At 38.6% G+C, this 22,785-nt stretch overlaps 1 protein-coding gene across 2 annotated transcripts in view; it reads left to right on the plus strand.

Annotated features, from left to right (window-relative positions):
• MYOM1 (myomesin 1) overlaps window positions 1–22,785 on the plus strand; it is a 109,276-nt gene that overhangs the window by 47,205 nt on the left and 39,286 nt on the right. The window contains exons 14-21 of one of the 2 annotated variants that reach the window (XM_036418951.2): window positions 2,131–2,255; window positions 4,526–4,709; window positions 5,487–5,661; window positions 9,686–9,807; window positions 10,994–11,281; window positions 13,427–13,623; window positions 16,529–16,655; window positions 19,918–20,102. In XM_036418951.2, the coding sequence (XP_036274844.1) occupies window positions 2,131–2,255; window positions 4,526–4,709; window positions 5,487–5,661; window positions 9,686–9,807; window positions 10,994–11,281; window positions 13,427–13,623; window positions 16,529–16,655; window positions 19,918–20,102 (1,403 nt within the window). The remainder of the gene's footprint in view (window positions 1–2,130; window positions 2,256–4,525; window positions 4,710–5,486; window positions 5,662–9,685; window positions 9,808–10,993; window positions 11,282–13,426; window positions 13,624–16,528; window positions 16,656–19,917; window positions 20,103–22,785) is intronic. The other variant, XM_036418952.2, reaches the window with a different exon arrangement.

Here is a 22,785-nt window from a genome sequence, read left to right on the forward strand (position 1 = left end):
GATTCTGATTGACAGTTTTTTAAAAAATATATTTTTATTGATTTCAGAGAAGAAGGAAGAGGGAAAGATAGAAACATCAATGATGAGAGAGAATCATTGATTGGCTGCTTCCTGCATGCCCCCCACTGGGGATTGAGCCCACAACCAGGACATGTGCCCTGACCTGAATCAAACTGTGTCCTCCTGATTCATAGGTTGACACTCAACCACTGAGCCACACCAGCTGGGCATCCTTTTCTTCATTGGTGTTTGACCTGATGTGAATTCCAGCCAGTGGTTTTATTTTTAAATTTTTGAATTGTATATAATTTTAATATTTTTCATGTTTTTAATTAACATGTTCAATCTTTACTTTTTTGGACTATAGAATATACTTATAATACTTTTTATTATGTCTTTGTCTGCTAATTCTATCATCTGTGACATTATCTGGTTTTGTTTTTATTGATTAATTTTTTTGTCCTCATTATGGTTTGTATTTTTTTGCTTCTTTGCATACTTGATTTTTTTTATTTTTTTTATGAGATGCCAAACATTTTAAATTTAGTGTTTGGTGATGGATATTTTTGTATTTTTATAAACACTCTTTAGCTTTGCTCTGGGGAACTAATCCTTTCAAGGCTTGCTTTTGTTGAGTGTAATCAGAGAAGCCTTTAGTCTAGTAATTTGGCCTTACTACAGAGGAAATGCCCTCCTGAGTACTGTCCCGGATGCCCCATGAATAAGGAGATTTCCATTCTGGCTGGTGGGAACATGAACTCTCCCAGGCCCAACGTGAGCTTTGAGGATTGTTCCCTTCAATTCTTTTATGTGGGTTTTCTCCACCTCAGGTGGATTTCTCACATGTCTGAGCGATCAGCACTCACGTGAGCACTCCACAGGAACCCTCTGCAGATCTCTGAAGCCTCGCTCTCTGGGAAGCCCTCTCCTCCAGTGTTCATCCCTATGATTCTGTCTGTAGATCATTACCCTCTGGGAAGTCCAGCCTCTCCTCCACCCAGGGAGACTGCCAGGCCCTACCTGGCCTCCTCTTCGTGAGCTGCTGCCTTGACACTCTCTCCAACTGCAAGCGAGGGCTATGGCAGGACTCACCTAATTGCTTCCTTTCTACAGGGAATCATTGTCCTACAGCTGACTAATATGTTCTAGGCTGTAAACAATCACTTCATATGTTTTGCTCGGTATTGTAGTTGTTTCACATGGAGGGATCACTTTGATGTCAAGAACCATGGAGGGTCTAAAAGTTTGCCCTACTTACGAGCTAATGTTTCCTATTAGTTTCACAGATTCTGGCAAGAGACATGAGACTCCTGGGTAAGAGACAAAGGACTCTTCTACTCACAGCACTGCAGACAGCATGAGCTTCCTGTTCTCACTGGTTTCCCTTGCCCCTCCCCACCAACCCTACCCTACAGCAGAGGTGGAGGCTGCACACACAGTAGATCTGTGTCTCAGCTGAGAAACCTTACTCTTAGGAAACCGCAGTCTTATTAGGGGGCGTCACCTAACCAAACCTAACCAAAAGTTCTCTGGAGAAATATAAATTTTTTGTTATCCTAGTCAGAAAACAGTCAACTCTTTGCACTGGAGGATATGCTATGTCTATATTCCAAGGGTGTTTGCTATTCAAACATCCTTGAAAAGATATTCTATTAAAAAATAAAGCTGATAGAAGTTGTGCCCCACCCTGTACTGTAATAACTCTGTATTGTGTCAGGTGGGTACTAGGAAGAGGGATCACTTTGTAAACTAAATAAATGTCTAACCATATGTTGTGCACCGAAACTAATATATTATGTCAATTGTAATTTAAATAATTAGAAAAACTTCAATCAATTAATTGCATTAGAAAAAACCATTATTCTACTCCTTTTGGTAAAAATATAAAAGATAACTTGTGTCATTGCAACTGTTTTTTAGGGCTAACAAAGAAATTAAAATTGTCAATCAAAGAAAGTAACATGTGGCTTTGAATCAGGAATGACTATTTTAGGAGGAATTTTAGAAACAAGGTACTTCTTTATCCTACGAAGCAGTAACTAAGTCTTCCTTCAGCCTTAGAGAAACATCTGTGCCTGAGTGTCCTGCGTCTCCCAGGTGTGTGCGCTCACTTTCCTTGTTGTGTTTCAGAGGGTATTGTTCCTGGGCCTCCCACAGACCTCTCTGTCATTGAGGCCACCCAGAGTTACGTGGTGCTGAGCTGGAAACCCCCTGGCCAGCGTGGCCATGAGGGCATCCTGTACTTTGTGGAAAAGGTAAGACTCTGGGATCAGCATTATTACCTCATGCCATTTTCTGAAGCCTTCTTTTAAAAGCAGACATTACATTTTCATTTTGTCCTGAACTCTTTAAAACTTTAAAAACTGTGAACAACCTCCATAGAAAAATACATATCACACAGAACTTTGCTGGAAAGTTGAGGGGATTTCTGGATGCTAAGGCTCATCCATAGGCTTCTAAGAGGTCCATGGACCCCAAGTCATGATCCCTTTATGAAGAGAGATGTTCCTGAAACTGCAGATTTCCTGTGTGACACTGCCTTCCGGAGACGTTCTCTGCCTCCCTTGCTCTAGTAATGGCTTGTCACCTCTCTGCCCCTAGTCCCTCTGCAGTAGGGAATGAGCATCAGTGAGGGTAGATGTGTGAGAGGAGTGGAAGTTAAAATACTTTCTAATGGCTGAGAGAGTTGAAGACAGAAAGTCCTCACATGCTGCCACACATTTGAGCAGCACCACTCTATGTGCAGTTTGGGATCAGAAATGACAAAACAACATAACATATTGGCTAGTTCTTTCCCTCAAATATCTTACAAGTATATTGCACTTATGTTAGCATACAATGAAGGCCTAAAATGAGTGAAATCCTTTTCAGGGTGCCTTCCTGCCTTGTGTCTTGAGCTACCAAGACAGTGTCAGGTCGCCCACAACCCTGAACTGGAATAAGCAGTTTGGAAAAGCATTATCTTACTTGTTTTTATTAATCATTCTTAAATCTGTGTATAGCTCACATTTATTTCAGTGTTTAATATTAGATGTGTTTAAGGTCTTTATTTAGAAATTTGGTGTTTTGGTTTTTTTGTGTGTGACAGAAATATGCTCTAGAAATGTAATTCTTGTTTGTATCAATTAACCTGTGATAAAATTGTTTTCATTATACATCCTTTCGCCTAAAGTTGAAGTTTCCCAAGAACCTATTGGCAATGTTAAGTGAAGAGTTACTGTGTAGCCCGATAGAGAGGCTTGTACGGGCACAGGTGGCACATTCTAAAAGTCAGAGATGTTCAGGTGTTGGGGAGCAGCACCGGTCCTGGGGCACATTCACAGAGCTATCCACCTGCCAGATCCTCCGAGCTGACTCTCAGATTATTTCTGATAATTATGTATGATAACAGCTTCTCATACATTGGCCTCTCAAAGGGAAACACTCCCGTGCTCTTGTTCTGAGGCAAGTGTCCATCTCCAGAATGCTCAGGCCCACAGCAGTGCTGCCTCTTTGGCTATTGCCATGCCTGCATTTCTCCGTGGAGCTTTTTACCTGGGATTTGCATGCACATAAAGCACTTGCCTGTCATGGCCACAGGCTTAACACCATTTACAGCATGTCCCCAAGCCCTGAAATGGTTAAAAATGAGGGGTTTATTAGCAAGGGAATCAGATGAATCGGTCTCTAGGGCTCCCAGCCTTCCTATGCTACTGTGGTCTTTTCCTCGGGTGTCTTATATCTTGAGCTCTTTCTCTCATTCGCCTGTCAACATCTAGTCATGTCAGAGACAGGGGCAGCCTCACTCAATAGCTCTGTTTCTACCAGCAGGAATGTTGCTCAGGACCAGGCACTGCACGCCTGTCAACCCACTTAATCCTTATTGTAACCCTCAGAGGGAAATACTTTTCATCATGCTTATCTTGTAGATGAGGAAACTGAGTCTCACAGTAAGAGGCAGAGGGAGGATTTGAACCCCGCAGTCTGACTCAGGTTCATATACATCCAACAATTACACATTGCTGCTTTTAAACCTCCCCAAGCCTACGTCCTCCCTCAGGAAAACTTTGATAATCACACAACACTACCCCCACAACGCCTACTTCAGAGCACAGTGTAGAGGACTGAAGAATGACAGTGGTGAATAAAGCTCTTAGCACAGTGAAAGGCAGCTATTATTTTTATGGTGAACGTATAAATGACTGATAATTGCTTCTGTGTTCCCCAGGGGAGAGTGTGTCAAAATGAATGAAAGCCATAAACTAACGGATTAAGAGTGGGAGAATTTTATTCCTCAGTGGGCAGCAGATTGACTGTTAGGGGGAGTTTACACTCTTTATCTCCCCCCCCCCTACACACACACACACACACACACACACACACACACACACACACATGACATTATTATGGAAGGCACTGCAAGAATTTTAAAGGTTACCTTGTCAACTCAAGTAACAGGAAATGATAAATAGCACTGAGATGCCCTGCCGAGAGTCCCCATTTATTCCTGCTGTGCTTTCAATGCGTCTCCCTGTTCTGGCTGCAGTGTGACATGGAAACAGAGAACTGGCAGCGGGTGAACACAGAGCTCCCTGTGAAGTCTCCCCGTTTCGCTCTGTTCGACCTGACTGAGGGGAAGTCCTACCGGTTCCGTGTCCGCTGCTCTAATTCAGCAGGAGTTGGTGAGCCCTCAGAGGCAACGGAAGTGACTGTGGTTGGGGACAAACTTGGTAAGTGTAGAGCTTGGTTGAACAACTGTAAACTTATTTATTTTTCTTCAAAAGGAAATTCTAAAGCAAAAATTTTATTAGAATATATATATATATATATATATATATATATATATACATACATCATATTTACTGGTATGCATATTATGAAATAAACGTGGTGACATCTTTTCTACTAAAAATTTAATTGATGACTATATTTGACAGATACATTTTTTAATTTATGATATGTATTATCAAATTTTGAAAGTAAATTTCTTCAGGAGTTTCAACAGTATTGATAATGTATTTTTTCTGGAGTGGGTTGGTGTGCTCCTGGGTATTTGGTTTATCATTATTCTCTCAACCTAATATATTTATTAGTTTTAACAATCCTATATACAGTAAAAGGTAATATGCAAATGGACTGAACAGCAGAATGGTCACTATGACATGCACGGACCACCAGGGGGCAGATGATCAATGTAGGAGCTGCCCCCTGGTGGTCAGTCAGCCACAAGCAGGGCTGCTGGCTGGTAAGCCCCATGGCAGTGGCGGGAGTATCTCCTGCCTCCATGACGGCTGAAGGGCACAGGCCGGGCTGAGGATCCCCTTCTTCCCCTCTACGTTGCCCCCCTCCCCCGCTCCCAGTGCAGGGCCTCTAGTATATTATAAAATAAAGCAACCATTTACTTGATATGATTATTTATATAAAATTTATGTATGTGTGTTTATATGTGTTAAGAATGAATTTTTTGAAATCACCTTGAGTTCATCATTATTTTTCTCTTTTCTCAGATATCCCCAAGGCTCCAGGCAACATCATCCCAAGCAGAAACACGGACACATCGGTGGTGGTTTCATGGGAGGAATCCAAAGATGCTAAGGAGCTGGTTGGCTACTACATAGAATCCAGTGTCGTTGGCTCTGGCAAGTGGGAGCCCTGCAACAACAACCCGGTGAAGGGCCCACGGTAACTGCACACTGTGTACGCGTATGTGTGGTCAGGTGGTAGGGACATCTGACTAGAGCTACAGAGGCTGTGAAGAGGAAACACAGCCATGGACCCACACAGCAGCAAATACATCCAATGGAGGGATTTTTAAAAATAGTTCAATACTTCTTTATAATTTTTATTGAGTTTATTATGGGTGACATTGGTTAACCGTAAGTTTCAAGTGTACAACTCAATAAAACATCTGCATACTGCACTGTATGCCCATCACTCAAAGTAAGGTCCCTTTCTGTCCCCATTTATCCCCTCTTTGCACTTGTCCACCAATGCTCACCCCCCTTTCCCTTTGGCTATCACCATATTATTGTCTGTGCCTATGTATTATATATTGTATTTCCTTTTTGCTTAACCCCTCCACCTTCTTTTCATCTACCATTTACCCCCCCCCCCGCCCCGACATACAGCCTGCAGCCTACTCTATATATCTATGCCTCTGCTTCCACCCTGTTAGTTAAAATATTTTGTTCATTAGATTACACATATAAATGAGATTATATGGTATTTGTCTTTCTCTGACTGGCTTATTTTACTTAGTATAATACTTTCCAGGTCCATCAGGCTGTCACAAAAGGTAAGATTATCTTTTTTTACAGCTGGGTAGTATTCCATTATGTAAATGTACCACTGCTTTTCTTTTCCTATTGATTTCTAGAAGGGGGAGGGGGAAGAGAGAGAGAGAAACATCCATGTGAGAGAGACATATCGATTGGTTGCCTCCTGCACACAACCCTACAAGGACTAATAAATCTGCAACTGAGGTATGTACTCTTGACTGGGAATCAAATCCAAGACCCTTTGGTCCACAGGTTGATGTTTTAGCCACTGAGCCAAACCAGCCAGGGCTATCGTGCTTTTTTTATCTGCTCATCTGCTGATGGACACTTGGGCTATTTCCAGATTGGTTATTGTAAATAAAGCTGCAGTGAACACAGGGTTGCATGTATTTTTTCTATTAGTGTTTTAGATTTCTTCAAATGTATTCCCAAAAGGCAGATCCATTTTTAATGTTTTGAGGAAAACTATTGTTTTCCACAGTTACTGCAGCATTCTGAATTCTTACCAGCAGTTGTATTAGGTTCCCCTACACTTGTTTGCTGATTTATTGATGATAGCCATTCTGACAGGAGTGAGATGACATCTCATTGTGGTTTTAATTTGTATTTTTCTTGATGCTTAATGACATTTAGCATCTATTCATATGTCTATGGACCATCAGTATGTCCTCTTTGGAAAAATTCTTTATAAATTTTGGATACTAAACACTTTTCAAATGTATCATTGGCAAATATGTTCTCCCTCTCAGTTTTTTGATGGTATCTTTTGCTATGCAAAAGCTTTTTAATTTGATGTAGTCCTATTTGTTTATTTTTTCGTTGTCTCCCTTGCCTGAGGAGATATAGCAGAAAAAATATTGTTGAGAGATAGCTGAGATTTTACTACCTATGTTTTCTTCTAGGATTTTTATAGTTTTGCAACTTATATTTAAATCTTTAATTCATTTTGAGTTTATTCTTGTGTATGTTGTAAGTTGGTGGTTTAGTTTCATTTTTTTGCACGTATCTGTCCAATTTTCCCAGTGCCATTTATTGAATAGACTGTCTTTACTCCATTGTATATTCCTCCTTCCTTTGACAAATATTAATTGACCATAAAGTGTGGGTTTATTTTTGGACCCTCTGTTCTATTCCATTGATCTGTATGCTTGTTCCATACTGTTTCATATGGCCTTGTAGAATAGTTTGATATCAGGTAGCATGATACCTCCAACTTTGTTTTTCTTTCCCCAGATTGATTGCTAAGACTATTTGGGGTCTTTTGGGGTCTATATATATTTTTTGGAATATTTGTTCTAGATTCATGATATATGCAATGGGTATTTTAATAGGAATTGTATTGAATCTATAGATTTCTCTAGGTAGTATGGACATTTTAATTACGTTAATTCTTCCAACCCATAAATAAGGTATATGCTTCCACTTATTTGTATCTTCTTCTATTTTTTTCTTCATTATCCTATAATTTCAATTAGAGAGACTTAAAAAAATACTGTACTTTAAATGTCCAAATGAATTTAAAATTGAATATATCTACTATAATATATTTGATAAAAGGCTTACTTGTTATATTAAACACTTAGAAATACTTAATGGCAGCTATGATAAGAGTTCATTTAGTAGCTCTTTTCTGATTCTTTCCTTTATGCTATTTTGCCTTTTTACCCCTCTGTTCTTGTCTTTAGTAGCCAATGTTATACTAGATTCTAAGGATATAATAGGCTCTAGCTAACACAAATTACCCAGATATTTTAAACAAACAGAAGAAAACATCAAACTCTGACCATCAACATGATTACACTCAGTGCTAATGAAACATAAGTAACCAAACCAAGGACACTCAGAATATTTTACCAACACTTTGCTTCTAATGTGAGGATGGTTATTTTTCTTGCTCTCAAATAATTTATCAACCAGCTTTACAAGTTGATGATGAATTCTGGCCTGCACCCAAAATCTGGGCCTCCTTTGATTTAGGATCAACCTAGGAGGAGAATTCCACCCACAAAATTGTCACAGGCTTATTAGGCAGCTCCTTCTTTGACCACTTACTTCTAAGTCCCACCGGTTGAATTGCCTCTTTTCTAAAACTTGAGAGAATAGAGACAAACCAATTAACGGGAGAAGGCAATGTGTTTTTACAAGGGATTCATTGCGCTTGTCTGCTCATTTCACTTTTACTCTGCATTCCCAGCATTTTCCTGGGACTATTTAGAAACATTCATGGAGGAAATCCTGCCTTTCTGGAAACTGACGGATGCAAGGACGGGCACCATCTTTTATTTGTCCTTGCATCCACAACACCCAGCTTAGTGTCTGGAACACTGACATGCTCAATAAATGTTCTCTGAACTGAGCCGACCTAATGGTTGGCCTAAAATTAGGACTGGTGTAAATCATAGCTGACTTTGTTAAATATTTCAACATGCAAACAGTAATAGAGTCCTTAGCAGACTTGTTATTTCCTCTGGTTACAGTCCTTAGAATGGATTAAAATGTTAGTGATTCATGAAACGGCTTTTATAACCATAATAGCTATTAAAGAGTGAGGTTGTTTTGTGTGAAACGGCCCATAAATTCACACCTTGTTATTGAATTTTTATATCTAACTGGTAATTCTGGAGCCAATTTTTCACTTTACTTTTAAGTTCAAGTAAAATTTCTCAAGTAATTGTACCTTTCCTGGCATGCAGAAAGGCAGAGCATAGACCTCAGTGATGAGGAGCCTCCTATGCTTATGGCTCTAAGTATGCACCTGAAATAACCATTAGTAATATTATTTATGCCACTTATTATTTATTAAATGCCTCCTATATGCAGGCCCTGTAATAGGTACTTTAAATACTTTATGGACAATATTTACACAAAATTATTATGTAGATATAATTATCCCCATGTTACTGATGAGCACACAGAGGCTTAGAAAGGTTAAAGGACTTATGCAGGGGAATACCAGGACTCCTCATCGTTTGACAGAGTTTAGAAAACTGCCTTCACTGCCTTCTTGTCTAAAGCACATGTTACCTGCATCTCTCTACATCTTTTTCTTCCTTTTAAAAAAAAAATGAATCATGCCCTAGAGACGGTTTGGCTCAACCGATAGAGTGTCAGCCTGCAAACCAAAGGATCCTGGGTTCAAATCCTATCAGGGGCTTGTACCTTTGTTTCACGCTTCTCCCTGGCCCAGGCTCTGGTAGGGGCTTGTTCAGGAGGCAACCAATGGATGTGTTTCTCTCCCATCAATTATCCTCTCTGTCTTTCCCTCTCTCTTCCACTCTCTTAAAAGACCAGTGGGAAAATAGCCTTGAGTGAGGATTAACAGCAAGAACAAAAAATGAATCCTTTTCATAAAGCCAGATCGTTCATTAACAATCATCTTCTCTAATTTTCCTCCATAGAAATTTTTTTGAAACTTCCTTTCCTTTCAGATTTACGTGCCATGGATTGGAGACTGGTCAAAGTTATATTTTCCGGGTCAGAGCAGTTAATGCAGCCGGACTTAGTGAATATTCACAGGACTCAGAAGCAATTGAAGTAAAAGCTGCTATTGGTAAGTTCCTTAGGCATGACTTTGCGAAGAAAAAATGATTTTTTTCTAAGTTATAAAGGCAGATACCACCCTTTCCAGAAATTGTTTAAAGCTTCTACTACTGCTCCATGATTCCACCCTCAGATGATCATTTTCTCTCACTCCAGGTGACATCTAACCTTCCCTTAGCTGTCGTTTTACAGATCTTCACCACTTATCCAGATTCTGTGCACCTGTAGCCTTTTCATCTTCACAAGTCCAAGTTTCCTCAGATGTTTCCCATTGTGGGAAACTCCGTTCTAACTTCGTGCTCATCACGGGAGTGTGAGGGGCCATCCGATTCCAGGAAGTGGAATATCACCCATAACACAGACCATCTTGTACCTAAAAGCTGTTTCATCTGCCACACAGCCTGGCTTATTTTCACTAACAGCAAACTAGCATGCCTTTTATAAACTCCTCTAAAATTCCTGCAAAGACACATGTGGTGGCTTAATCATGCTTCATCTCTGCCTGCAAAGTAACCAACAGAATGAAACCAGTAACAATGTAATTCTATGTATGTACATGATGTACCTCGCAATCTTAGATGACATGGGGAAGGGATCCTGAACTTTCAGAGCAATCAGAATGAAGTTTGTCATATAGTAACTCATTTAAAGGGAAAGACCATTAAATATAATTTGTCTTCAGTTAGTGTTCCATAGTACTTTTTAATATTCCTTGTAATATGGGGAATAGTGAACATGTTGCTTTGAGGTTGAGAGGTACAGACCATTAATATTTCACTAATATACACCATTCTGTTAAAAAAAAAATCAGGAGCTTTAATGTACGTCTCTTGTGTACTTTATGTTTCTTTCCTCCATTCTGTTGAATAATACAACTTATATCTTCCAAGAAATATCTGAGATTTGCTTTCTCTTGTGTACCCTTGGGTTCTGCAAATTTAAAATTGTTCCTGTTCTGTCTGTAGTTCTTTGTTCTCATTTCTTCTTTTCCCAGAATATGGAGAATTGAAATATTTCCTTGTTGTACATTATGTAAAATGTATTCTCTCCATATTTTTGACAAATCCAAGTGACTTAACTGAGATTGTTTTTGTTCTGTCTGTGGTCCTAATGTTTTTCTCTTTGTTCTATTAAGTAAAAGCAGTTTACCCTGTGTCTGGGCTTTAAGTGTTTCTGTTGTTATCTGGCGATTGTAGGGGGCGGAGTGTCTCCAGATGTGTGGCCTGAACTGAATGATGCACCTGGTGGACTAACAGACTCCAGGGGAGGCATGCATGAAACCTCCCAGCCAGCCTTTATGAAAGATGCTTTACTTGATAGCAAACTTAGCAAACCTTCACTACCCAGTAGCTCTCACAACCTGGGCCAAAAAGAAGTGAGTAATGTAAGTGAAACAGTTCAGGAAGAGCTTGCCCCACCACCACAGGAAACAGCTCTTAAGGGGGAAAGTAAGTCTGATGATCCAAAAAAGAAGAAGAATCTAGGTGAGAGTTCAACGAGTAAAAATGTTCCATCTGTCTCCATCAGCGTCCTCGCCTCTCATTGTCTAGATCACATTCCTCCATCTGTGTTCACTTTCATCCATGTTTATCCTTAATTTTATGTTTTCAGCTATTTATTTACAATAGTTTTGTAATCTTTTATGGGTTTGCTTTTATACATAATTCATTGTGCTTAATGACAATAGCATATTTAAAGTAAATTGGTTATACAGTCCTTTTAGGTTTCTGAGGCAGATACACCCCAGGCCTCATTTTGCTAAGGGAATTAGAGATGAGAGCAGGAAAGATTTGATCATCGTAGCTTTGTGAGGTTCTTTGCAACACTCTTACTTAGTACATGCATAGGAAAAGGATTTCACAAAGAAGGGAGATTTTACCAGGATCAAAGTTATCAACTTCTGTTGTTCATCTTAAAGGTTTTCAAATTACCCTTCACATTTAATTAAAATAAGTAAAAGTAACATTACTCTTTGAATTTCCATGAACAGTTCAGCAGGGTATTACAATCACATATACTAGTAGCTATGTTCTGTGATACATGACCCACACTTCCAGTACTGTTTTATTTAAGACTATTTATCAATAAATTAAGGATTTTCCAGTTAAGATAATTGGTACTTGTAACATATAGTCTAGGAGACAATGTTTTTTTTAAATAAAATAAAAATGAAATAATAAGCATGTAATGATACATTAAAACATGCCTCACATCTATCCCCTATCTCTACCACACACCTCCCCTCCCCGCCCAACTCCTGTCAAGGCTTCTTTTTTCTTTTTTTTCTTTCTTTTTTTCTTTTTTTGACACTTTTATCTGTCCCTTCAACTCAGCGGAAGATGGGATATTCTTGTTTAACATTGCTCTGAAATAGGGAGAAAGAGAGAGAGTGCTCGTTTGTAAAATGTAAAGAATGAAGGAGGTTGGGGGTGGGGAGAGAGAAACAAATGTATTTTATGTTTTAAATATTTACTGTTCTGAGATTCTTTTTAAATAGTAATGAGATAGTATCTTTATATTTGAGAAGCCAAATAAATATTTAGAAAATTCTTTTTAATGTCATTGCATTTCTAGATAGATTTTTTCCCACCACCACATCATATCTATCTTTATAAAAAACTATAATTTCAGTAGTTGATCAGCAAAGCCACATAAATGAAGAAAGATTTTTAAAACATCCTCCAAATATTTTTATGGCTAGACACTAATAAACACAGAAATAGCTATGTAATATTTTATATAATCTATATGAATAATATTCCATCCCGTTAAAAATAATGAGACAAAAAGTATTATATACTAAAAAAAAAATCACATGGAAGATTGTGCCTATTTATAAAAAAAAATTAAAGGTGACATTTAGCCTCAGAAGAAGATTTTTCCTGTTTGTAGACAGAACCTACATAGTTATAATGTCTCACCAGGGTACCTGTGCCTGAATGGTTCATTGCTAATAACTCTGGAAACACATAGAAATTCTCAATAAATGAGTTAAAGCAGAATTTTATTTAAATATTCCATTTTCCTGAAGGATCAAATAAACACAAAATGACATAATGAAACAAAAATGTATATCTTGGGGAAAATATTCCTTTTTTTAAAAAAATATATTTTATTGATTTTGTACATAGAGGAAGGGAGAGATATAGATAGTTAGAAACATTGATGAGAGAGAGTCATCAATCAGCTGCCTCTTGCACACCCCCTACTGGAGATATGCCCGCAACCAAGGTACCGGAATCGAACCCGGGACCCTTCAGTCCCCAAGCCGACGCTCTATCCATTGAGCCAAACCGGTCTCGGCAAAATATTCCTTTTTCAGGGGAACAGAATCATTTCACTGAATATCACACCATTTTGCTTTTAATGTTTCAAAACTTATCCATCTCAGGGACCAGGAGGTAGGTTTTTAAAAAAATCTTTAGACGAATAACTGCAGTGCCCTTTTGGCCTTGCATAAATTTTTTCCTCATAGACCAAATCGGATGCCAAGTTACTGGTCAGTGCCACATTTTAGTTTTATACCACAAGACCTAGTGCCTTGTTGCATGGCACCAGGGAAACAAGTTTAATGTACATAGAATCATGAATGCATTTCTGTCTACTCACAAGTATTCATATTGCAACAGCGGCACCATCTCCACCCTATGACATCACTTGTCTTGAAAGTTTTCGTGACTCAATGGTTCTTGGATGGAAGCAACCAGATAAGACTGGAGGGGCTGAAATTACTGGCTATTATGTGAACTATCGTGAGGTAATTGATGGGGTGCCAGGAAAGTGGAGAGAAGCCAACATCAAAGCTGTCAGTGAGGAGGTATATAAGGTAAGAAAGTAACCTGTAGTGTGAAGTGTCACATGAATGATATACTCACATGCACACATTTGCACATGCATGCACGTGCCCAGCACCTTGTAAAAGATTTATGTCATTTCTTCAGTATCAATTGCCTGCAATGACATGACTTTTGTAAAATGTGTATGAAGATAAATAGGGTGTATATTTATATGTTTATTCATAAACCTAAACATAATTTCTTAGAATGTTTACTATGAAAGTATACTAATTGTGAAGGCTAATATTTCTTACAAAAATTAACTTACAAAATATAACAAGTATGCCACTAGCTTCAAGAGTCCCAGAATCCAAATGAATCTGGATTTTATTTTTTAATTGAGAGAGGAAAGGAGAGGGAGAGGGAGAGAAAAACGTCAATGTGACAGAAATATTGGTTGGCTGCCTCACACACCAGCCTTGATGGGGGATCAAACCCACACAACCTGGGAATCGAACCTGCCACCCTTTGACATACAGGACAAATGCTTTAACCATCTGAACCATACAGGCCAAGGCTGGGATTCCTAATTTTAACACAAAAATGTCCTATATCCTTGGGAACCCTGTACTCCCAGAAAAACTGTAATGGTTGGTCACAGTAATAAAGCCCCAAAGCAACCCTGGTACCTAAATAAAGGACATTTAGATCCAAGTTTTCTACCACATGGTTTCCCCATAATTAAAAAGATTTTTTTCTTCTTAAAGGGAGCGTATGTATTTAACCAAAAAGGGTGTTTATATCAATCTGCTACTTTAACAGCCACTATATTCTACTTATACCCTAAATAACTGATTTTGGATGAGCTTATGACTTTATGATCAAATCAGATGTAGACTGGATCATGGATTTTTATTTGTCTTGGCTTAAATCATACAATAGGTAAGATTTGTTAACAGCTATTTCCAGCAATAGTTCCATTTTAATGTTTAAAGGGTTGTACAGTCCATGGATTTTTTTTTTCTACACTAATATATTCCATCATTTCTATTTTGCAAATGTGGTCATAGTCTTTATTTTATTATATATATTTACCCTCATAATAACCCAATTCCTACTGAGGGATATAGAAAATATTAGGCTTCTCAGTAAAAGCAGAAAAATTACAAGAATTTGAATTTTTTTATTTCTAGTCTAGAAATCATTTCATTTTCATCTGTACATGCATTAGGTTTTTATTGCTGTATAACAAATTACCATAAACCTTGTGGCTTAAAATAACCCATGTTTGTCATAGCATCATTTCCACAAGTTAGGAGTTTAAGGCTCAGCTTAGCTAGGTCCTCTGCTCAGGGTCTCATAAGGCAGCAATCTAGGAGTCAGCTGGGCTGCATTCTCCTCTGGAGCTGGAGTGCTGCTCCCAAGGTTATTCAGGTTGTTGGTAGAACTGAGTTCCTTGCAGCTCTAGGTCTGAGGCTGCCCTTCTTCAAATGCCAGGGCTAGGTGGTTCTCAAAATGACATTTGCTTCTTGATGACCATTGTGACAGTGCTTAAATTCAGGAAGGTTCCAAACCCCATTTTATGAGTCCCTATCTGATTAAAGTCAGACCTTTGAAAAAACTCACTCTTTCTCCTGTGTGTTTTTCCTTTATTGTTTGTTTTTTAAATATATTTTTATTGATTTCGGAGAGAAGCGGGGGGAGAGAGAGAGAAAAAAACATCAAGATGAGAGAGAATTATTGATTGACTGCCTCCTGAACGCCCCGCACCAGGGATCAAGCCTGCAACCAGGCATGTGCCCCAACCAGGAATCGACCAGGAATCCAACCGTGATCTCCTGGTTCATAAATGGACACTCAACTACTGAGCCACGCTGGCTGGGCTCCTTTATTCTTACACTGCAATCACACCCGACACTTCCCTGACAACAGCTGGGTGTCCTACAATTTAACTCAATTCTGACACTACCTGGAGATAGAATCAGATCCCACATGTAGAGGGTTTGATCCCACAAATTTACCCCTCCCCCTCAAATTCCAGTGCTAAGTCTAGGTTGTCACTGAGCATCTGACCTGACTGATTGGCTATAAATCAGAGGTTCCCACAGCCTCTTCCTCAGGGCCCATTAATTTGTTAAAGTGACTCCCAGAACTCAGAGAAATGTTTTGTTTATTAAATCATCAGTTTATTATAAAGGGATTTATAACTCAGGAACAGCCAGATGGAAGAGGTGCACAGGGCTAGGTATATGGGATGGGCCAATGAGCTTTCATGCCCTCTCCAGTGCCACTCCCCCAGCACCAACCTGGAGGCTCTCCAAACCCTGATCTTTTGGGGGTTTTATGGAGACTTCATTATGTAGACATGAAATAAATCATTGGCCAACTCAATCTCTAGCCTCTCTTTCCTCCCCAGAGATCCCAGTTGGTGAGGCTGAAAATTCCAACCTTCTAATCACATGACTGGTTTCCCTAGCAACCAGCCCAATACCTAAACTACCTAGGGGCTTCCCATTTCATTAACACAACAAAAGAACATTTAAAGTTTTGCATCACTTTTAGGAGCCCTGTGCCAGGAATGTTGATAAAGACCAAATATATATTTCTTCTTATTAGTTATAATATGGAAGTCAGGCAGGCCCACCAAGGATAATCTGGTTCTCTTTTTACTAACTCAAAATTAACTGATTCAGAACTTTAATTACATCTGAAATATACTTTCTTCTTTGCCAAATAATGTAACATAACTTCAGAGCTCATATTACCATATTCTGTGGCTAGAAGCAGGTAACTCGTTTTGCCTACATTCAAGGAGAAGAGATTACAAAAAGATATGACTCACTGAGAGTCATTTTAGAGTGTGTTCAACACAGGAGGTAAATAAATAAAATGTTGAACAATTAGAAAAAAACAAACCTGAAACATTCACTCCCTGTGATATTATCTATGTTGCAGATTAGCAACTTGAAGGAAAACACCGAGTATCAGTTCCAAGTGGCAGCCATGAACATTGCTGGGTTGGGAGAGGCCTCGGCAGTAAGCGAATGCTTCAAATGTGAAGAGTGGACCATTGCTGTTCCAGGTAAGCCCTGAGAACTCAGACTTTCTTCCAATAGACCCTACAAACTTCGTAGTGCTATATAACTTAAGTGCTATATAACAAGTTCTAAGGGAAATGAATTCTCTTGATCCCTCATGTTTTCATAAAATATTTTCACAATACTATTAAATAACTAGAGGCCCCATACACAAAATTCATGCATGGGTAGGGTCCCTAGGCCTGGCAAGATCTGAGCCTTCCTTCCGCATCACCCCCTGGTGGTCATCACACATCATAGCGAGTGGCTAAACTCCCAGTTTGTCGAACTCCAGAGAGGACAATTTGCATATTAGCTTTTTATTATATAGGATAGATACCAATATAAAACTGAGTATAAATTTCTTATGCTTGTATTCCAAATAAATCCTAGAGCTCCTGCAGCTCAACCTCAGCATGGAGTAAGATTGACAGAAGCATACAACTTGAGTGACACATGATCATTTAAAAGGAATTCCAATTTTTGCCTGTGTGTGTGTGTGTGTGTGTGTGTGTGTATTTTTTTTAATTGATTCCTCAGCATGTGCCCTGACCAGGAATCAAACCATAACCTTCAGGTTCATAACTCGGTGCTCAACCACTGAGCCACACCGGCTGGGCTGCTTGTGTTTCTTAAAGGCCATTAAAGGGAATCCATATCACACAGCAACGTTCCTCAGATATGTCTTCCTGTACTTCCTGTGCTCATTTACCAACCAAAATCTCTCCAGAATCAGGCATTGTGCCTTCTCTTCCTCCCTGACTCCCTGCTCTTTGCTCTCCATCTCTCTCTCTCTCTCTCTCTCTCTCTCTCTCTCTCTCTCTCTCTCTCTTTCTCCCCCCTTCTCTCTCCACTTTTTTTCAACTCTACATCACAATAAAGATCCTAGAACCAACTGGAAATACTCTTCTTTGGAGTTCATCATGGGGATGGAGAGTGGGGGGTGGTGATGTTTGGGCAGGGAAGAAAATGAGAAAAAGGCTTTTAAAAAAATCATCACCTGAGGATACATTTTTATTGAATTTAGAAAGAGTAGAAGGGAGAAAGAGAAACATTAGTATGAGAGATAGACATCAATCAATTAACGCCTGACTGGGAATCCAACCAGCAACCTTTTCGTGTACAAATGACACTCCAACCAACTGAGCCATCCGGCCAGGGCTATCTATGCTTTTAATTCTCATATAGTTACAACAAATTTAAAAATTGAATATAAAGAAATTTAATAAGTCATAAGATTCAGAGTCACAATATTAATGTATTTGGTAGATGGTTTTCTTTTGCTTTAAATGGTACTAACTTCAGGGACTGAAATATTTTAGTGCTACAGGATAACTAAATTCTTCCACCTGGGTTTGATGTTCAACATGTGTAATGGCCCAGCATCAACCATATTAGAACACCAGGCCCCCAGTGCCACCCACTTCCTATTTGAAACCTTAATTGCCTTTGGAGAACCATCACTTAGCTTTTAATTAGCAAGTGCCCATCTGCATCACTTCTCAAGTGTGAATAAAATGATTACAAGATAAACTTAAGAAAAGTTGAAATTCTTATTCAACTTCAGTAAATACAAGAAGCAAATACTGTCTTTCTTTGCACCTCCTTGAATCCAGTTGATATTTTGTAAGTTCTATCACCTACCCCAAAGTGGATCTGTTTTTACATTCTTGCAATTCCCGGATCAAGTTAAAATGTGAGTAACTAGAAACTAAGAAATTCTGAGCAAGCCTGTGGAAAATGTTTTGATGGAAAGGTAGTTTGCAAAAGAGGTGGCAGGATGTGGTCTTAATTCAGAGGAGAAATGAATTGGATAGTTCTCTGTCCCTTGACCTCTGGTTTTTCAGATCCATCCTTGACTTACTGAGTAATGGCGGACAAGCCATAACTCAAGAAAGCTCTTAAAGAAGAGAGCATTAAGGATGTTTTGTCATCCCTTTGTTTTACAGATGAAAAATTGAGACCCCAGAAGGGTCCACAGGTAGTAAGCGGCAGTAGGATTGAAAACTAGGTCTCTTATTCCTAGAGGAGAGGGACTAGGGAGCAGCAGAGCTGAGTTCCTTCTCGGTAAAACAGAGGTGGTGTTACCTATCTGTTTGCGTCACTGGTTCTGAGGATGATATAAGGAAATCATTGTAGAACAGAACATGCCACATCCAGTGTGAGGTATTGTTATTATTATTTAAACCTATAAAAAGAGTCACAAATATGTGTCATCCTTCTCTTCCCACACATCTTTGTGTGGGAAGTCAGGGATGACACATATTTGTGACTCTTAAGCCATGGTAAAAGGTCCAATGATGAACTATCGATTGCAAAATGCTAAAGAATAGCATGCTAGAGTCTGTGTTTATAGTTGGCTTTCAGGCCACTGTGAGTCCATTTTGATTGGCTGGTTAGAAATCAGTTGTTATTTTAAACAAATGAAAATAAACATATCACCTGCATAGCAGCTAGTGGTCATGCAACGATAATCCACTTAGTAGTTTGGATCCTCCCAAAGTTTAAGGAACATACATGCAGGAAGAACCTTCCGGCTTTCCTTCTGAACAGGTTGATCAAGTTACTTGGCTTCTCTGAGTTTTCCTTTAATTATCTTAAGAATGAATGAGTTAAATGAGTGCAAATTACCTCACAGTGTTTGGCACAGATTCAGGACCCACAGGATTGATTGTATATATTTGGTGAAAGTTCTTTGTAAACATAACGATAGTTTGTTTTGACCCCTAGATGGAATATATGCTTTATAGAAAATATTTCCCTCCAGTGGGTAATTGTTTTATAATATATTCTTTTTTCTTTTGTAAGAAATATTATTACCTATATCCATATGCCATCAAACAGAGTTGCTTTCTTCATGCTAATTTGAGATTTGGGAGAATTTTCAGATTATTATCCAAAACTGAATTTGCAACCAAATTAAACTGTTGTGATAAAAGGTGAGAAACACAGACCTGAGAACAGCCTGAAAGGCAAGTTTTCATCCAGCCTCTGAGGAGTATCCTGACCTGACCTTAACCACCTGCTGCCCATGTCTTAAAAGGATAATGTAGACTCGTAGAGCAATGAGGAAACTTGATATGTAATGACCACAAAGTACCTATTTCCATGGAAGTGGTAGATTTGAAAACAAAACAAAACAAAATAAAACAAAACAAAACAGCATCAGATTCAGCTGTAAGACCTTAAATGTGGTTCTAGATTTATACGTATTTAAGTTTCCTTATCTCCATTGTGATTTTGATGCACTTTCTCTCTCTTTCTTAGGACCACCACACAATCTTAAGTATAGTGAAGTCAGGAAAACCTCCATGGTTCTACAGTGGAAGCCTCCAATCCATTCTGGACGGACTCCAGTCATTGGCTACTTTGTGGACATAAAGGAAGCCAATGCCAAAGATGACCAATGGCGAGGACTCAATGAGGCAGTTCTTAAAAACAAATACCTGAAGGTAAGAGGATGCTCATAGTTTAAGAGACCTGTTTAAAAAGATAAAAGGCTCTTCTAATGATATTAACTTAAAAGTTAGCAAGGTAAGGCAATATTTCTGCTTTGGTCTGTGTCACACATTGGGCTCCTGGTAAGATTTTATTTGGCAGTAGTTGGGTTTTGGCAAGGTTTCTGATGCTTAAAACAATTCGGTTAGATTTTATCTGAATTCCTTAGCCTAGCTTTGGAAAACATCCACAAGTCTTCCTCTCTCTAGTCTTTCCCTTCTTATCTCCACTTACCCACCTCACATTTTGTTACTCATAGTCTTAAGACATTTTTACTTACGATTCCTCAAAGATGACTTCCTTATTTCTTCCTGTAATTTTTTGAAGGTTTTTATTTGGGGATCTATTTTTATAGGTCTCGTGCCAGTAAGCCTTTAACTGCTAATTCCTTTGAGTCTAATTTTGTCTCACTTAACCTGTTCCCTCACGCTTGTGCTCATGTGAGTTCTCAGAGACAAGTAGAATAGGTTCACTCAACTCTTGACCTTATCCTCACCCTTATCTATGTCATTGCCTTCCAGATTCCTCTAGATTTTTTTAATTGAACCAGTTTCCAACTCTGTCTACCAAAGACCGTTCTGCTAAAACCACTGAATCTCTCACCTGTACTAAGAAATCTCAAAAGAATGTTTTCCCTTATTGTCAGCGGAATCCAGAGACCCTGACTCCACTGTAGGGCCTTAGAATATAGGGGCTGTCTGATTCTAGTTCTTGTTACTTAGAATGAAGTGTGGCTTCACCACAGCCATACAGAAAGCTGAACACTTCATTTAGTGTGCAACCCCATCTGTTGACAAAATAGTCACTGCCTAGAGGGTGGGCCTTAAAAGATATTCAAAGAATACCTGGTCTAAAAGATCTCTCCTGTAGACCTGCCACTATGAACTAAAGTTTATGCCATCTGTCAGCTAATCTCTGGAGTGAAGGCATTTATAGTCCCCATAAAAAAATGTATATATGTGCTCCAGGAGAAATGACCCTTAAGCCATTACACCCAATATGTCATTGACTCAATTTAGCATATACCAATTTAGCAAAAGGTCAAAGATGGTCTGGAGCCAAAGATGCTGTTTAATTGTCCAGATGAGTCAGGAGGCCTCTAGATACAAAGAAACCCCCAGAAGCCAATATAAAATAAAGGACAGGCATATCCTGGATAATGATGGTAAGAGTTTATGGCCAGGTGATTTCTAAATCAGTCTACCAAGAGCCTGAAGTTGGACCTGACTGGGGTAAAGCAAGGCCAGATGTCATTATTCCTTTAAGAGTGGGAGGGTGTTACTGTCACTCCAGTGACTAGATACTAGGACGTGGACTCACCTCCTGTGTCATGATGCAAAAATCTGACTCACAGCCACATCTTAACCTTAGTGGCAGGTGCAGATGTGGCACACACCTGGAAACTGTTCTATTTTTATCACAACAAGGAAATGTTTTTGTTTCTTTCTGTAAATCCATACTTACTTGGCATTATTTCTAAACATAGAATTTAAATACATTAAACTCCGTAAATTTAGTCTGTACCTAAAATCAAGTTCATTTACAGATGAAAATTCACTTCAAAATTCTATTAGCTACAGTGAAAGCTATCACTACATTGTGACATTCCATTATCACAAACACAATACAATTAAATTATTAGATTAAAATCCTAGTGATTTAATACATAGCTCATTTAAATGAATAGTCACATCAAAACTGGTTTGGCTCAGTGGATAGAGCGTCGGTCTGTGGACTGAAAGATCCCAGGTTTGATTCCGTTCAAGGACATGTACCTTGGTTGCGGGCACATCCCCGGTAGGGGGTTTGCAGGAGGCAGCTGGTCGATGTTTCTCTCTCATTGACGTTTCTGGCTCTCTGTCCCTCTCCCTTCTTCTCTGTGGAAAATCAATAAAATATATTTTAAAATAATATCTTAGTTGAATAAATATATTCTAATTTTATTTTATTTAAATCACATTTTGGATAGTGACCTCTATCACAACATTATAGGTAAAAATTGGACCATCTGTGTGTAATTTATTTCTCCTTCAAATAAAATATAGCTTTTAAACATTATATATTTTAAAAAGAAAAATAATATTTGGTGAAATAGTAACATGTTTTATAATAGTAATAAGATTGTACTGAACCCAAAGAAAGTTATAAAAAGTTATGAAGTGGAACTGTCATATAAAAAGATATTTAAAAATTTTATAACCCTTATACTCTTATAACTCTAGGTCAATGGCACATATGTAATAACTTCTCAGCAAACATCTTCTTGAACAATGAAAATGTGGGGGTTCTACATTTTACATTTGAAACCAGAGTGAAAGTAGAGGAAACATACCTCAGCATAATAAAGGCCATATATGACAGACCCACAGTCAATATTATGTTCAATGGGCAAAAATTAAAAGGGTTTCTCTTAAGATTAAGATTTTATCACTCTTATTTAACATAGTACTGGAAGTATTAGCCATAGCAATCAGGCAAGAAGAAGGAATAAAAGGCATCCAAATTGAAAAGGAAGAAGTAAAACTGTCATTATTTGCAGGTGATATGAAAATGTTTATGGTAAAGGCTCCACCAAAAGACAACTGGAATTGATAAATGAATTCAGTGAAGTAGCAGGATACAAAATTAATATCCAGA

Source organism: Pipistrellus kuhlii, unplaced genomic scaffold, assembly GCF_014108245.1.
Source record: "Pipistrellus kuhlii isolate mPipKuh1 unplaced genomic scaffold, mPipKuh1.p scaffold_m20_p_6, whole genome shotgun sequence".
NCBI lineage: Eukaryota > Metazoa > Chordata > Mammalia > Chiroptera > Vespertilionidae > Pipistrellus > Pipistrellus kuhlii.